General features: G+C 45.9%; 1 protein-coding gene across 1 annotated transcript in view; it reads left to right on the forward strand.

Annotated features, from left to right (window-relative positions):
- The first annotated feature begins 6853 nt into the window (after nucleotides 1-6853).
- Nucleotides 6854-16802, forward strand: part of LOC130478731 (cytochrome c oxidase assembly protein COX16 homolog, mitochondrial) — a 54837-nt gene continuing 44888 nt past the window's right edge. The window contains exon 1 of the mRNA XM_056850920.1: nucleotides 6854-6923. Coding sequence (XP_056706898.1) covers nucleotides 6864-6923 — 60 coding nt within the window. The 5' untranslated portion in view covers nucleotides 6854-6863. The remainder of the gene's footprint in view (nucleotides 6924-16802) is intronic.

Here is a 16802-nt window from a genome sequence, read left to right on the forward strand (position 1 = left end):
CCTCTCCCATCCTTGAACTATTATGTGATTCTGGATTCTGTTCCTCATCTTTACAATATTCCCATCATCTCCACATTTTCCTGGGAATGGGACTGTGGCCACTGCGGACTTGTCCATTCACACATGAAGTAATCACTTTGTTCTAAGCTAAAGAAGCCTGGGAATAGGAAGCACGGCCTTAGTGGAAGTCTCCTGGTTGATTTGAAGCTAAACATGTCCTTCTCCATAGCTTAGGACCTCTTCTGAAAACCAGCCAGAATACAGGATTGAGGTGCCAGCTACAAAAGTGTGTTTTGGAGGGAAAGCAGCTGTGTAGAAGTGCTCCTATATTTGAGACAGACTTTTTCTCCTCATTTGACTGAATGTTACACCTGCAAAAACAGCTTAGCATGTGGACATCTCAAGTCATCTGATTTCCAGGTGTTGGCTGAGATGTCTAAAGAGTATCCAAGCCAGGTAGCCAGCCAGCCAGCCATCAAAAGCCACTGAAGAAACTTCTTCTAACCCTCTAAGGAAACTTCTTGAGCGATCAGCTGAAAAAAGTCTAGAGATGCTTATTTCTTTTACTTGGAACAGCACAATAGCCTTTCCATCACAACGACACTTGTTTGTGCACTTCTTTCGCTTAGCAACACACTCCAGCACAATTTTTGTTCTGTCCCTTTGTGTTCTGCTGTGCAATTTATTCTCTGGCTCTGCTATTGTGTTTGATATTTCAGATCACTTCAGTGACCCATTTGACTCAGATCAGTTTGTGGGATGATTTGATGGTTTTTGATTCTGAACTAAAGTGACTTCATTTTTCAGCTGCTGCTTTGTACAGAAAAAAAGGAAGAAACACACTAAACCGCACTACAAAAGCTGTTAAAAAACAAGTGATACCTCAGAATGTTACTCCTTTGTTCAAACCCAATGTGTATTTTTCTAGTAGGCCTCTCACGCATATAGAACCATACCACTAGTTCAGAGAGGGTTTTTTGAAAACACAAGGAAAGGAAATTTGAGAAGCAGTTCAAAGGGGGGTGAAAGAGAGAAAGCTGCTGCTCAGCAGAAGTGCATGCAGTTGTAATAGAGTTTAATTTTCTGGTACAACCCTGACCTAATTCCTTTCCACTTGCATTTCTGTACTTCACTGGGAACTGACTTAGCATGTAGACCTGGGATGATGGCTCCCACTGCCATTGTGAGGCCGTTCCTGGTGCCATTCTGCCAATGCAGATGATACTAAATTGGGAGGGGTAGCAAATACAGTAGAAGACAGAGCCAGGATACAGGATGATCTTGGCAGGCTGGAGAATTGGGCTAAAACTAATAAAATGCACTTCCACACAGATAACTGTAAAGTTCTACATTTAGGTAGGAAAAATCAAATGCATAATTATAGGATGGGGGAGACTTGTCTGAGCAGTAGTGTGTGCGAAAAGGATATTGGGGTCTTAGTAGACCAAACACTGAACATGAGTCAGCAGTGTGATGCAGTAGCTAAAAAGGCAAATGAGATCTTGGGCTGTATCAACAGAAGGATAGTGTCCAGATTACGCCAAGTGCTGATATCGCTTTACTCTGCTCTGGTTAGACCTCACCTAGAGTACTGTGTTCAGTTTTGGGCACCACAATGAAAGATGTAGACAAGCTGGAACATGTCCAGAGGAGGGCAACAAAGATGGTGAGGGGTCTGGAGACCAAGTCCTATGAGGAAAGATTGAAGGAGCTGGGCATGTTTAGCCTGAAGAGGAGACTGAGAGGGGATATGATAACGATCTTCAATTACTTGAAGGGCTGTCACATAGAGGAGGGTGCCGAGTTGTTTTCTGTTACCCCAGAAGGTTGGACCAGAAACGGGTTGAAATTAAATCAAAATAGTTTCCATCTAGACATTAGGAAGAATTTTCTAACAGTTAGAGCAGTTCCTCAGTGGAATAGGCTTCCTTGGGAGGTGGTAAACCTTCCCTGGAGGTTTTTAAGCAGAGGTTAGATGGCCATCTGTCAGCAATGCTGATTCTATGACCTTAAGCAGATGATGAGGGAACACATCTTGGCCATTTTCTGGGCATGTAGTGGGGGTCACTGGGGGTGTGTGGGGAAGGTTGTTGTGAATTTCCTGCATTGTGCAGGGGGTTGGACTAGATTACCCTGGTGGTGCCTTCCAACTCTATGATTCTATGTTCTCCCATCCCCCCTGTAAGCTATGTGGCACAAGGTGTTTGTGTGGTGCTGGGGGCATGGTAAGCCCCATGTGTGGATGACCTTGGCTGAAGCATTGACCAACTTCTGTTAATGAATTACATCATGACGTTGGAAGGATGGAGCTAATACCTTCTTGGAATATTTGGAAGACTGTGTTTATAGAGAGCTATCAAATTACACAGGGATGCATTTGCCCATCCACTCCATGATAATGCAGACCTGGGTAAAGCGAAGTAAAGTAAAATTTAAGGCCTCGGATTATGAAGGGCCACTGAATTTTTTTAAAATTATACATTACTAAATTATTTTTTTTGTAATGCTATGAGGGCTCTTAAACTTGACATAGCTTAGAGTCGTGAGGGTGGGGGATTGGGAGGGGGTCTCACAAGCAGAATAGCCTAGGGCCTCTCTTCATCTAAATCCAGCACTACGTAAAAAACTCTAATAGGTTAATCCCATTATTGTGGGTCCTATCTTCTGCTGCCAACAGGAAAAGCACCAGTATCCCATGAACCTGCCCTCTGGAAGTCTTCCCTACAAAGAATCCATTATTTTAATCCAGCATGTACATTTTCTGTTGTACACTGGAATGAGTCACTCAAGCCTTTGTCATTTCTGGACATCTGGCTGATTTAGATGTTGCTTCCTGAAGTAATGAATAAAAAAAATCCTACTTTCCCCCGTACTTCAAAAGAGAACATGTAACTAGACAACTTCCTTTAACTGTCACAATAAACAGCAACCTGGCTGTTAGTTTCATCTAGGTTATCAGGCTCCTGCTATGGTGGGAGGCCTCCTGCCAGTATCCCTCATTGCCTGCTGGCACTCCAAACAGCAGCAGGAGAATGAAAAAAACATTGGCAATGCATGCATTGTGATGTCACTTCAGGGGGAAACTTAAAGTGAGACAGGTAGCTCTAGGAATTGCCAGAAACTGTATGGTAAAACTATAGTTTCCAGTGATTCCTAGAGCTACCCACCATCGCTTCCAGGTTTTTCCCAGAAGTGACATCATAGTGCATACAATGCCATGTGCCCCCGTGTCGACCCCCCAGCCCAGATCCCACCGGTTGCCCAGGCATGGCCTGGCAACCCTAGTTTCAGCTGTTTCCTCCAGTGACCCCCACTAACAGGCTTAGTTGTGGTTACATCCTGATTCTTCTGTGTATTAATACAATGTCTAGGAGGAGAAACCTTTCAAGACAAGGTATTTGCATTACCTCTTTTTACCTGGTTTACAGTGGTATAGGCCATCTGCTCTTTGTGGAGCATCCAGAACAGTAGGGGTGTATCCAAGGAGACTTTGCAAGGGTAAGAGCTTAGTGGCTGTATTTACAAATCCTCCCCCTACCATCTCCATTAGCCTGATGTCATCTATGACTGATGGATACAGAGATCTGTTCCATCTGTCCCTGGGTAGATACCTTTAGATCCAAGGTATGTAGGGTTGCCAGCCTCCAGGTATTAGCTGGAGATCTCCTGCTATTACAACTGATCTCCAGCCTAAAGAGATCAGTTCACCTGGAGAAAATGGCCGCTTTGGCTATTGAACTCTATGGCATTGAAGTCCCTCCCCTCCCCAAACCCTGTCCTCCTCAGGCTCTGCCCCCAAAAACTCCTGCCAATGGCGAAGAGGGACATGGCAACCCTAAAGGGATGTGACTAGTGATGCATTCACTGTCTTGGCCTGATTTGGTATATGATGAGGGCCTGTAGCCTATTAGAGCTACTTGCGGGCAGACTGGTAGCCTTAATAGTCTGACAGCTCTTAAGAGTGCTCACTCTACATTCATCCAGGTACTCAATCTTTGGTTTCATTTGTAAAGTGAAAGTGCGCTGGCTATTTCTTAGCAACAAGCATGCACATACATGCAAGCTGTCACTGTAATATGAACAGGGCTACTGTTCTTCAGATGATAAAAAATGAAACTGCCTTGTGTGGCCCTTGTGAGGGCAAAAAGGTGGGATAGAAATTTTGTAAACAAATAATAAAATAAAAATGCAACTTAAATTCATGTCAAGCAGAACAACAAAAAAGAACAAAGTCTGAGCACATGAAGCTTTCTTATACTGAGCCAAATCATTGGTCTATCAAGGTCAGTATTTAGGGCTGCCAGGCCTCCCTCTATGGCAGGAGGTCTCCTGCTGGCAGCCTTCTATTCCAACCAGTGACATTACTGATATTGCTTTGACACTTCCAGGAAAAACCATAGATTTTCCTGTGATTCCTAGAGCTACCCTATATAAGTTCTGGGTATTAACTGGAAGTGATGTAATGATGTCAAAGATGTCAAATGCTCCCCATGTTCCACCCTAACCCTCCTGCCAGTTGCCAGGCTCAGCCTGGCATCCTTATTCAGGTAGAGGTCATACATACCACCTACTGTCTGATCCTTTTAACTGGAGGGCCCATTGGAGTTCCCCTTTCCCACATCATTTCAGTTTGAGAAAATGATGTGGGGTGGAGAGGTTGAAGCCCCTTTGCAGAAATTGAAGAGAACTTGCCACTCATGTCGGACTGCTTCAGAGGGGAATAAATCCTAGGAACGCTTATCAAGAAGTCAATCCCATCTATCCTCCCAGGAAACAAGCCAAGGATCAGGATGATAGTCATCCCCAACTTTGTCCAGATTTTGCCCAGCTCAGCTCTGCCTTGTCCTTAGGGGAAAGTTAATCTCCACCACCACTCCTCTCCATTGTTTGGCAGTTATGACTTCTTGGCTCCCCATCCCTAGTACTGAAGTGCACATCCTGTATTGTCTAAAAACCCCACCAGCAAACAGATTATCCTTCTGCTGCAAGGCTTTCTCCTCAGCTTACAAAGTTCTCTCTCCTCTACTTGTTTACATGCTGACTTGATATACCAGCCTTGGCACTGGATGTAGGCAAGCCGTTTTGTCTTTCTCCCCTCTCCCCGCCCTAGCATACAGAGAAGAATGTACACACATTGGGTGGAAAGCGAGCAGGGGAGAAGCTGCAGATCACCTCTGCAATATGACACTTCTGAACTATGGCTTTCTTCAGTGATCTTATCTATATATGCATGCATTCATCCACATATTTTCCTTAAATAGCAGTGGAATCCATCATTATGAGATATAGAAGTGGCTACAACAGACCTGTGCTTGATTACCCCTGCCAAGGTTTTGAATGCATTATATGCTCAAAAGATTAAATAAAATGAAAAAGGTACAGAATACAAAAAAATGTTGGCGATGTAATGGGCCTAATGCAATTTAGTTCACATAGGAACGTCAGCTCTTACAGCACTTCGGAATCAAAATGACTGAAACTTGAGCCAGGTTAGAGGTGTTCAGCTAAATGGACTGAACCCTTCATTGTGAGCGCGAGGAAATTCCAGGTCAATTTCCTTGAAAGGAGAGCACTGCAGACCCAATTGACCCAATCCAACACTACTTGCATTTCAGAATGGTGTGTCTCTGGAAATATGCATTCAAGTATATAATTTGGTGAATTTGCAAATCAAGCAAAGCACAAGGAAAAACAACCTGTTCAGTCTCTTTTGTGGCTCAATATTAAAAGTAGTATGAAAACACCGTGGTGTGATGCTCTTTTTATTCTGCTTTGAGAAGAGCGCTTTCAAACCCAATGCTTGCTTTTTAACATAACAGAAGATCATCACATAAAAGGTATGATTTTATCTGATTCATCTCCTTGGATTCTCTGGGGCTCTGAAAACGACAAGAAAAGCAATTGCATTAACATTTGATACCATTCTCTTGCCACATTATTTGATATAAAGAGTGTGCCATCTAATGGGCAAACACCAGTACAACAGCCAAATTTACTTTGCCAAACTAGGTTATTCGAAATTTTCAAATGAGCGTGGCATATATGCAGCATTTTGGCTAACTGATCATAACTGCTCCCCGCTACAAACAAACAAAAAATCATATCCGATCTGGAATTCAGATCTAAAGTTGCCACCCGGTATTAGCCTGCCATTTATCAATTGTTAAAGCCCATCATCACAGGTACTAGGTAGCAGCACCCTGTTTTATGTCCGTGGCCTGTTTAGTCCTATGTGTCCCTTGCTCCATCTTGAGAACATGGAGCAATACTATACTATGCATATTTTAACTTTTATTGCTGGCTCTGCTGTGTGGTAAGAGAGATTTATGGTTGAGAACACGTTACACATTTAAAGAAGGAAATACGGTAGGATATTGCTAGGTGCTGTCGGGCTGAAGCAGGCAAAGGCAAAAGGATGAAACAGATTCAGTGAAATCAAGGGCGCCGGGTAGCCTCACCGGAAGAACTGTGAGCGCACCATTCATTCCCACACCACTCTATTCATTATTATTTCACATGGAGCTCGCTGCTATTAGTCACAATTTTTGCAGCCCTTCTAGAATGCCTTTGTCTCTAAGGTGGGGCAACCGCACCGGTCGTATTTCCGCCTGCCACGCTAGTTGCAGGCCGTCGGGCTGAAAAGGCAGGGATCTGCATTCCGATGCGAGGGTTAACGGCGCTCAGGTTACTCACGAGCGCACAGGCCTGCGCGCGCGCACCCATGTTGCACGTCCACGGGCGGAACTTTGCTACTTCGGGCTACGGGATCCAGGGGGACCGGGCTGTTTGTTTGGTTCTTCAGAACAGGAAGTGCTCTGGGAGCGGCCTGTCTCTGTGCCCTACCCGGCCAAGCTGCACGAGTCATGGGCCTCCCGCGAGCGCTGGCCAAAAACAAGACGCTGCTCTATGGAGTCCCGATGATGGTGAGCGGCCGGGGAGCGGCGGCGAAGCCCTTCAAGGGACGGGCTTAGTTTGCCGCGGGGGGAGGCTGCAGCGCATCAGGTTTGCCGCCAGGGGGAGAGGCTGCCGTGGCTTCGAGACCCTTTGCTGTCCTTTTTGGAGGAAGCGGGCTCACGTGGCGTCGCGCGCGCGCACGAGTTTAACGGCTCCAACGGCCGTTGAACGGTAATCGCGAGCCGTCGTGCGGCGCCTAATGGTGTTTCATGTGACTTGTGAGGGGTGGGGGGGAAGCACTTGAGTAGCCAATCAAGGTCCGGCACTAAAGGGGTGGGGCAAGAGCGGAAAGGCAAGCGCAAGTCCGACTTTCCGGTTCCTCAGTGCAGCACCGGCCGTATGCGGGGCCAGAGGCGTGCAACGCCGCTGCCTTATTATGTCACTCCGCGCCATTTTGCTAGGCCTTGGATAAACTCAGTCCAGCGTGGGGCAATTGGTGGCCGGCTACGGCAACCGGAACCCCACTGTCTCTTGTCTCTCCGGCACAGTCTCGGCCTGCTTGTTGCCTCTTGGCCTTGTCCGAGTGTTCCCTAGACCCGGAGGCAAAAGGTTGGCCAGTGCTGGAAACAGCATTCCGAGGGACGAGATGTTGGTTCCGCCTGATGCAGCAGAGCTCATGACTGGGGAAAGAACCGCCCGAGCGCCCTGTGCGGAAACCTTTGCAAAAGTTGCCAGGAAAAGCAGGCAGTATGGTGGAGCCGCTGAGTCTGATCTGGCTATCCCTCTGCCTAGCCCTTTTAAAAGAAAAATCAGGCTCAGGTTTCCCCTTCCCCGTTTTATCCTCGCAACAGTCTTATTGGTTAAGGGAGTCTGAGAGAGAACAACTGCCCCAAATTCTCCCAGGGAGTGTCATAGCTGAACTGGGATTTGATTCCCGAGTCTCTTCATAACATATTCTGCAAAGCTGCTGATTCACCAGGCTGAGTCCACCCTAACAGTGATGCTCTCAGCCCCCCCCCCCCCCGGTGCCCTTCGGGCCAGGGGATTTGGTAAACTTCTTGTTTTTGTTTCTGAATGGTGAAGCAGTCGGGTACATGACAGGCTGAAATGACACAGATGGCTTCTATCAGAGGTCCCCCAGCCTTTGTGAGCCTCCGGGCATTTTTGCAATTTTGAGTAGGAGTGGTCCTGCAGGGGGCGGAGCCAAACAAAAATGGCTGCCTCAGGAGGCAGAGCCAAACACAACTCCTTCCTTCTTGTCTTGCACAAGAATAGCAGAAGGGATGAAAAAGAAATGAAGGAAACCCCAAGGGGGGGTTTGTGAAAGAGATTTGGGAACAAAGAGAAACAAAGGAGAGCCCAGAGGGGAGGAAGGGAGAAAGAAAAAGAAGGCAAGAAATGCAAGAAGAAATGCAATCACAGTCCTGGCTGCTTCTTCTGATCCTCTAGTACAGGGGTGGGGAACCTTTTTCCTGCCAAGGGCCATTTGCACATTTATGACATCTTTCAGGGGCCATACCAGGTATAGATCTCCCGGTGGGGGGGAGAGGCTAGGGTTGCCAGGTCTCCAGCTACCACCTGGAGGTTGGCAACCCCAGGGGAGGCCACACAGAGAAGGCCTGCAGGGTGCCCCCGCTCCCCCCTCCCAGGTGGAAGGGCAGCCAGCAGTGGGCACGAGCAAACGAGGTGCCAGGGGGGCGCAGCCCACAGTCGATTGGCAAGGGAGGAAGGAAAACAGAGAAAGGAAAGGGGAGGAAGGGAGAAAAAGGAGAGGGAGGGAGAAAGAAAGGGACGGAGGAAGACAAAGAAAGAGACAGAAAAAGAGGGAGAAAGAGGGAGAGAAAGGAGAAAGTGACAGAAAAAAAGAAAAGACAAAAGGCTTCCCCCCTCCCCACACACACACACCTGCACATGCTGGCCCTGTGCGACCGGGCCCCAGCCTCCCCTGCCCACACACACACGGCGGTGCACAGAGCCCTGCTCGACCGGGCCCCAGTCTCCATGACCTCTCCTCCCCAGAGTCCACAAAAGGGCCCCCCCGAAGCCCGATCGGCTCCTGCATGAATGCTCTGCTGCAGGGAGCCACCAGCCTCTTTCCCCCTCCCTCTTGCTGCTCAACAGCCGACAGTCGGCAAGAGGAGGTCCAAAGGGCGCCGCAGCGCCGCTGTAAGCCAGGAACTCCCTCTGGGAGGGCCGCCCTGTGCCCCGCCTCTGCAGCAGGGCCCCGGAGCTCCCGAGGGCAAAAAAAAATGTCATCGGGGGCCACATACGGCCCCTGGGCCTGAGGTTCCCCACCCCTGCTCTAGTATCTGCCACTGCTATCTCAGTAGGGTTGCCAGGTCCCTCTTCTTAACCAGTGGGAAATTTTGGGGGTGGAGCCTGAAGAGGGAGGAGTTTGGGGAGGGGAGGGACTTCAATGCCATAGAGTTCAATTGCCAAAGTGGCCATTTTTCTCCAGGTGATCTGATCTCTATTGGCTGGAGTTCAGTTGTAATGGCAGGAGATCTACTACTACTACCTGGCAGTTGGGAACCTTGTATTGCAGCCATGGAAAACCCTTTCATTGGAATAAGAACAGCAACTTAACTGCACTTTACACACACACACAATAACATTGGCTCCACCCCCTTTCTGAAAAGTTTGGCACGCGCCATGGAAAGTACTGGCAGGTGTCATGGCGTCTATAGGTGTGACATTGTTAGTTTTCAGGAGTCTGGTCACTTTAATAGTTCCAATTGTACATGCTTCTGCAGAAAATGAACAGCAGCAAGTGCAACTTAGTAAAGATTTTAGAATTATATGTGAATTCTTTGTCTTTATTGCTATCAAGTTCTTTCTCTAAGAGCTGCTCAAAACCTGCCCACATAATTAACAGTTTTTTTAGAAAAAGGTTACACACACACACACAAAGATCAGTATAAAGTGTTCATTAGAAGCGCACAAAAATGAACTGGACAAGAATTGATGTAATGTAGCAGGCGCACTGGACAGTGTAATACAATGCATCAAACACAGCACAATCTAGGGAAGTGGTGGCATCACACTGGGTGCTATTGGATTTTATTTTATCTTTCAGATATGCTATTGGGAATTTTTATGTACAACCATTAATTGTGGAAGGCACAATCAAAATCTCCTAGCTGCAGCTGTGTTAGATCAGTTTTTACTCATTTATCAGGTATATATAGATAATATGTCCAATCTTAAGAGTTACACCTTTCTAATCCTATTCACTTCAATGGATTTAGAAGGGTATAACTCTGTTTAGGATTGCACTGGTAGAGTGGAATCATTTTTCTTGTGTTCCAATTAGGAGGCCAAGATTAATTAATTTTTTAAATGAAAGTCTTCAGTGGCTAGACATAGGAAGGGTACAATCTTTTCCTGCAATTGCCTAAAGCTGTTAACTGACTCTTGAAGAGTTTTCAGATATTATGTTGATTATATATATATTGGTTACCCCTTTGTTTCCAAGCCCAGTTGTGATTGCTGGTGTTGACCCTAAAAATCCTAAATGATTTGGAATCAGGATACCTTCTTCAAAACAAGCCTGCCTGGATACTGAAGTTACCTTGAGAGACTTTGTGTGTAAGTGTATGAGAGGGTCTTTTCACGGGCAATGCCCAGACTGTGGAATTCCCTCCCCTGTATTATACAACTGCACCCTCCCTCTCAATTTTTAGGAAACAGTGAACACCTTTCTATTTAAATAGAGATCAGTGTGAGCTGGCTTTGTTAGTGGGTTGATTTTGAATATGATGCTGTTAAATGCTTGACCTGTGATGTGACAGCTTTGATCATTTGAACAAAGCCTTCTAAAGGTGCCACTAAGATTGGTAGTTGCCTGTTCATTTACATTCTCTGTGGTAGCCCCCATCTTGTGGAATGACCTGCCTGAGGTGGTCAGGAAGGTTCCCACACTTCTTCAGAATGTGCAAAAGGGCATTTTCAAAAAGAGATTAGAAGAAGAAGAGTTGGTTTTTATACCCTGCTTTTTCTCTGCCTATTGAAGGAGACTCAAAGCGGCTTAAATTGCCTTCCATTCCCTACAACAGACACCTTGGGATGTAGGTGGGGCTGAGAGAGTTCGGAGAGAACTGTGACTAGCCCAAGTTCACCCAGCTGGCTTCATGTGTAGGAGTGGGAAACCAACTGGGTTCACCAGATTAGAGTCTGCTGCTCTTGTGTAGGAATGAGGAATCAAACCCGGTTCTCCAGATTAGAGTCTTCCGCTCTTGAACACTTGACAATGCAGGTGTAGTGAACAATAGTAGATTGAACAGCCCAGGCGGGCACCTTTATAATGGAATAGTCGAGTGTAATGATTATTGTAGGTATCATCTGCTTTTACTGCATTGCCTTTACCTGGTAATCCACAATCTACATTATTTATAGTTTATGTACCTTAGTTGTTTGCATTATTCCTTAATTCTGTAATCCTTGTCCAGTTACATTGTTTGTTGGTTGTTTTGTGCTGCCAGATTGCGCTGTTTATATCCTGTAAAACACCCTAAGTCTCATTGAGAAAGGCAGACTATAAATAAAGTAAATAAATAGTAAATTTGTATCTGCCTGTTAGCTGCTTTGGGAACTCTCACACTAAAAAATGGGATAAAATGTTTTAATAAAATAAATATCCTTGCTTCAGCGAATGATTCTCATTTGGGATGTGTGTGCACAGGACATCCTTTCCAGTCAGCAGGAGAGTAACAAGGCAGAGATTTTGATGAACACTGTACTCCCCATTTTTGATGGAGTTCAGCTGACGCTCACTGACTCAGTTGACAGCCTTGGAGTTATACTGGACCCACAGTTATTACTGGACAAGCAAGTTAATGCAATTGCAAAAACGGCTTTCTTCCAACTCAGGCTAGCTTGAAAGATGGCCCCTTACCTTGATATGACTGATCTGGCCACCTGGATCCATGCCACAGTAACATCAAGACTAGACTACTGCACTGCACTGTAATTGGTCTCCCCTCAAAATCAATCTGGAAATCAATCTGCAGAATGCTGCAACTCGGCTATTATTAGGGTTGCCAACATCCAGGTACTAGCTTTTACAACTGATCTCCTGCTTTTACAACTGATCTCCAGCTAATAGAGATCAGTTCAGCCAAAGAAAATGGCTGCTTTGGCAATTGTACTCTATGACATTGAAGAGGTGAAGAGGGACCTGCAACCCTAGCTGTTATTGGGAGCTAGATGGAGCATGCATATTACTCCCATCCTGCAGGTACTCCACTGGCTGCCTTGGAGTTACCAGGATCAATTTAAACTATTAACTTTCACTTACAAAGCCCTTCATATCTGCGAGACTGCCTATCCCCGTACATTCAGCCATGACAGCTCCACTCATCAGAGCAGGGTTTTCCGCAACCTGCAAATGGGCAAAATCAACTGCCCGTACACATTCTCCTTGTGGAATGGTCTGCCTGAGGAGGTCAGGAAGGCTCCCACTCTCCTGGTTTTCCTCAAACTAAGCAAAACTGAATTATTCAAAAGGGCTTTTCTACACAGGCAATAGCATTGCACTGTACTAAATAATGCACAGTTACTTGGACAAATTATTAAGGGACTGTGGTCTATACTATTGTGTATAGCTTGCTGAAACTAGGATCCTACTATGGAATTTTGCATCATTTAATGCTTTTAATGTATTTAATGCTTTGCTTCAGTTCTGTTTTTAGACTTCTGGTTGGTTCTACAACCATAATCCTATTGTATTGTTTATTGAATATCCTATTCTGTCAATTATATTGACTTACACTGTGTAATCCACCGTGAGTCCAGTGAGAAAGACAGGCTATAGAAAGCATAACTAAATAAATAAAAAAACTTATCAGCATCACTGATAAGAACCCTTTTGAAAGAACCCTTTTGAAAAAGTTTGACAGAAATGTTAACTTTATTTTCTTGCATGGGAAGACTGTTGTAGAGAGAAATACTGAAGTCCTTTTTAGCCAAAACCAATCTTTTATTTATTTTTAAGGAAAAGGAGATAGAAATACCAGAAGAGCTTCCTCACAGTAGAAAGATGGCGTTGGTGTTGGGATGGTGGTTTTCAGTTTAAATGGGGTTGCCTCTTCATCCCCCACCCCCGTTGTCATCCTTAATCTTTTAATGTAAGACAGGAAGTCATATCCCTGCATCAGTCTTTAAGTGTGATTTGTCAGTGATGTGGGTGTCTCAGAAGGTTCTCCTAGTTATAGGAAAAACTCAGAGGAAGACCATGAACCTTAAACAGCTTTAATAATGCATTCAGAGCAGACAGCAAGGCAGCAAGTCAGTTTGCAATCATAAGTGAAAGTACAGTGGCTTAGACAATATAGACAAATCATAACCTTAGACAGGACAGCTTCTGCGCAGAAGGGGGAGGACACAAGGTCAAGAGCCTCCGCTCAGAGTCTGTCTCCTCTCAACTTATTGCTGTGCGCATGGCTTCTTTATAGGCTAGGGCAGTGATGGCGAACCTTTTAGAGACAAAGTGCCCAAACTGCAACCCAAAACCCATGTATTTATTGCAAAGTGCCAACACAGCTAGAGGTCCACATGGAGCTTGGGGTTGCCAGGTCCCTCTTTGCCACCTGAGAGAGGTTTTTGGGGCAGAGCCTGAGGGACTTCAATGCCATAGAGTCCAATTGCCAAAGCGGCCATTTTCTCCAGGTGAACTGAAATAGCAGATCTCCTGCTACTACCTGGAGGTTGGCAACCTTTCATGGGCGGCCGAGCGGGGGAAGGAAAGCAGCTGGAGCATAGCCTCCACCCCTTCAGTTTGGTTCTTTTTCCAACTGTTATCTTCATACGAATTTAAGAAGACTGTTATGCGGGGGGGGGGGGGTGTGATGGTGGGGACAGCCCTCTGCACGCGCTGAGGCACCTTCGGTTGCATGAACGAGCAGAGTGGAAACCTGAGCTAAGCGAAGGGCTTGGCTCCAGCACAAACGCCAGGAGGGCCCCCATTCGGCCCTTACCGCCAATCCCCCGCGCTGCAGTCACCAACCAGCCTGCCGCAGACGGCCGCCCAGGTGTCCCACTCCCAGTCCAGCTCTGTCCCGGCTCTGCCTCTTCCAGTCCTCGGCAGAAGGCTCGTCGTTGTCTTCACTTCCGGAGCGCGCAGCCAGCGACTTCGGAGAAGTCACTGGGAAGGAGCCTGGCGCTTCCCGGAGGAGCCGGGAAGGCACCATTGGTCCCCAGCCTCCTCAGCTGGGGAAACTAACTCAGGCAAACTCTGTGCTGGGGCAACGGCACGTGTGCCCACAGAGAGGGCTTTGAGTGCCACCTCTGGAACGCGTGCCATAGGTTCGCCACCACTGGCCTAGGGCAAGAGTTTCCAGCATTTTCAGATCTTCAGGCCACTTTTAATCCTTACCTGCAGCTATGGTTGCCAGGTCCCTCTTCGACACCAGTGGGAAGTTTTTGGGGTGGAGTCTGAGGAGGGTGGGGTTTAGGGAGGGGAGGGACTTCAATGCCATAGAGTCCAATTACCAAAGCGGCCATTTTCTCCAGGTGAACTGATCTCTATTGGCTGGAGATCAGTTGTAATAGCAGGAGGTCTCCAGCTACTATCTGGAGGTTGGCAACCCTTCCTGCAACGTGGGACCTACCCACTGTAATTTTTTTATTTTTAACCATATATGCCATCTTTCTCTCCCAGTGTTTCATTTTTCCTCACGTTATTTTTTTCCTCTTAAAAAAAGTCCTTCAAAAATGGTTATGACGCGGTGGTATGCCCCCCCACCCCGAGGTTGAATCACTTCCCAGTTATGGGTACTGGGTTACCAGCCAAAGGCCAATGTATTAGGAGTACATTTCATCATCTATTAAATGTCTTTTGCTTATTTTAAAGGGCAATTTTTTTATCCTTTCTTTAGCCTTCAAGGCTGGGAGGGTTAGAATTGTGGATAAATATCAAAATAAACTTTTGAACCAGATTTAAAGTGATGGATATGGGGCTATTTGGATGTGGAGTGGTTGGTTATTCTAATCAACACAGTGAAGTGAACAAGAAACAGCAGTTCTTCCATGGAACTGGCCAATCTGCTTTTCCCCAGCTATCAACCTGAGTACACTTGTGATCATACCAGTGCCTAGCATATACCAGTGTGGGCCTAGGAGAGTGATGTAAGCTGGCATTAAACACTGTCTAACAGCTTGTGTGCTGCAGGCTGTCAAGTCCTGCAGTACGGGTTGTCAACATCTGCCCAGATGTTGAGACAGACACTTATGGCCTTATGGATATGTCTTGCTTGTCTCGCAAGAGGCTATGCTATTTCCCTGCATTTTAGCATTTCCTTGCCTCTAGCTTCTCTTTACTGTTCCCATTTCAAAGGGCAGAGGGAGCTATTTCATCTCTTTACGGCTTCTAGAAGTAGCCGTGGCGCAGAGTGGTAAGCTGCAGTACTGCAGTCCAAGCTCTGCTCATGACCTGAGTTCGATCCCAACAGAAATTGGTTTCAGGTAGCCGGCTCAAGATTGACTCAGCCTTCCATCCTTCCGAGGTCGGTAAAATGAGTACCCAGCTTGCTGGGGGTAAAGGGAAGATGACTGGGGAAGGCACTGTGAAACCACTCCGTAAACAAAGTCTGCCTAGAAAACGTCGGGATGTGACGTCACCCCATGGGTCAGGAATGACCCGGTGCTTGCACAGGGGACCTTTACCTTACCTTTATAGAAGTAGCACATCTGGCTCCAGTAGAAAGACCTCGTTTGTAAAGAATGACTAAAAAATTCATAATTGATTTTACATTTCTGATACAATGGAAGCATTTGGCAGCCATTCTTCACATGATGCTTTTATGCTGTTCCAAGACAGCAAGTTTCTTTGAAAAACTATGCTAATAAAGTGATCTCTGATTCCTATCTGAACATGAAGACCTCATAGGTCTGGCCTTGCTCCACAGACAAAATTCAGAACCAAAAGTCTCATGATGACTTTTATTGGGACCAACTAAATACCACAAAATAGTGCTGCTTTGATTCTCAAGCTCTGTGCATCAGGCTGGATGTTCAGTACAACAAAGAAATGGAGGAGGGAAGAGAGCATGTCTAAGGCAGAGCCCTATCAAGTGTAGCCTTCAGTTGAATTCCTGCAGATTAAACTGGACTAGTTTGTTTGGAAGAATCTCAGATAAACAGAAGGTAAGTTTTAGAAATATTAAATTCTTGAATTCCAGTTCCTGGTTTCTGGTCATACAGCACTTCTGGTGTGTTACTCCTCCTGGCCTGTGGAGGGTGCTCAAACACTGCTTCTTTATTCTTTCTCACAGAAGTGAATGGAAGCTACTATGTGGAAAAGAAAACAACTGTACTTAGGGTAGGGGGTCCTCTTCACAATGTCAGATTCTGTATGTTTTTTGCTTCACATCTATTATACTGAATGAATGACGTTTCCAGAGCTGAATGAATTGAATTCAGCTCTGGAAAGCCAAAATCCAATCTCTCTATTTTCAAAAGCCTCCCTTAGTGAGTTTTTTGTTTGTTTGTTTGCAGTTTTACTGACTGCTGACACACTGGTAGGAGGGCAGGGGATCTATAATGGATGGTAACTCACTCTGTGAAGTGCCTTTTTGTGTTGACAGAAGAAAGATTAAAGCCTGAGATCAAGTAGGTTGTCAGCTTGAAAGCAAAACTCATCAATCAGGTTAAGTTCAGGGTGGTTACTATTGGCAAAATGGAAAAGTAGTAGTCTGCTATGTTGAAACAACAGCCTTGTGGCACTTTAAAGACCAGCAAAGTTATTGTAGTATTAGCTAGCATGGTGTAATGGGTAGAACAGGGGTAGTCAACATTTTTGATCCAAATCCTGGGGGAAAAAACAGCGTCTTCCTGTTTAGATGCTGGTGTTCTGGCAAACAAAATGGGGGTGGGGGTGAGAGGAGAATTGTGCTTGGCCAGACATGATTGTA

This window comes from Euleptes europaea, chromosome 6 (genome assembly GCF_029931775.1).
Source record: "Euleptes europaea isolate rEulEur1 chromosome 6, rEulEur1.hap1, whole genome shotgun sequence".
In the NCBI taxonomy this organism is placed as follows: Eukaryota; Metazoa; Chordata; class Lepidosauria; order Squamata; family Sphaerodactylidae; genus Euleptes; species Euleptes europaea.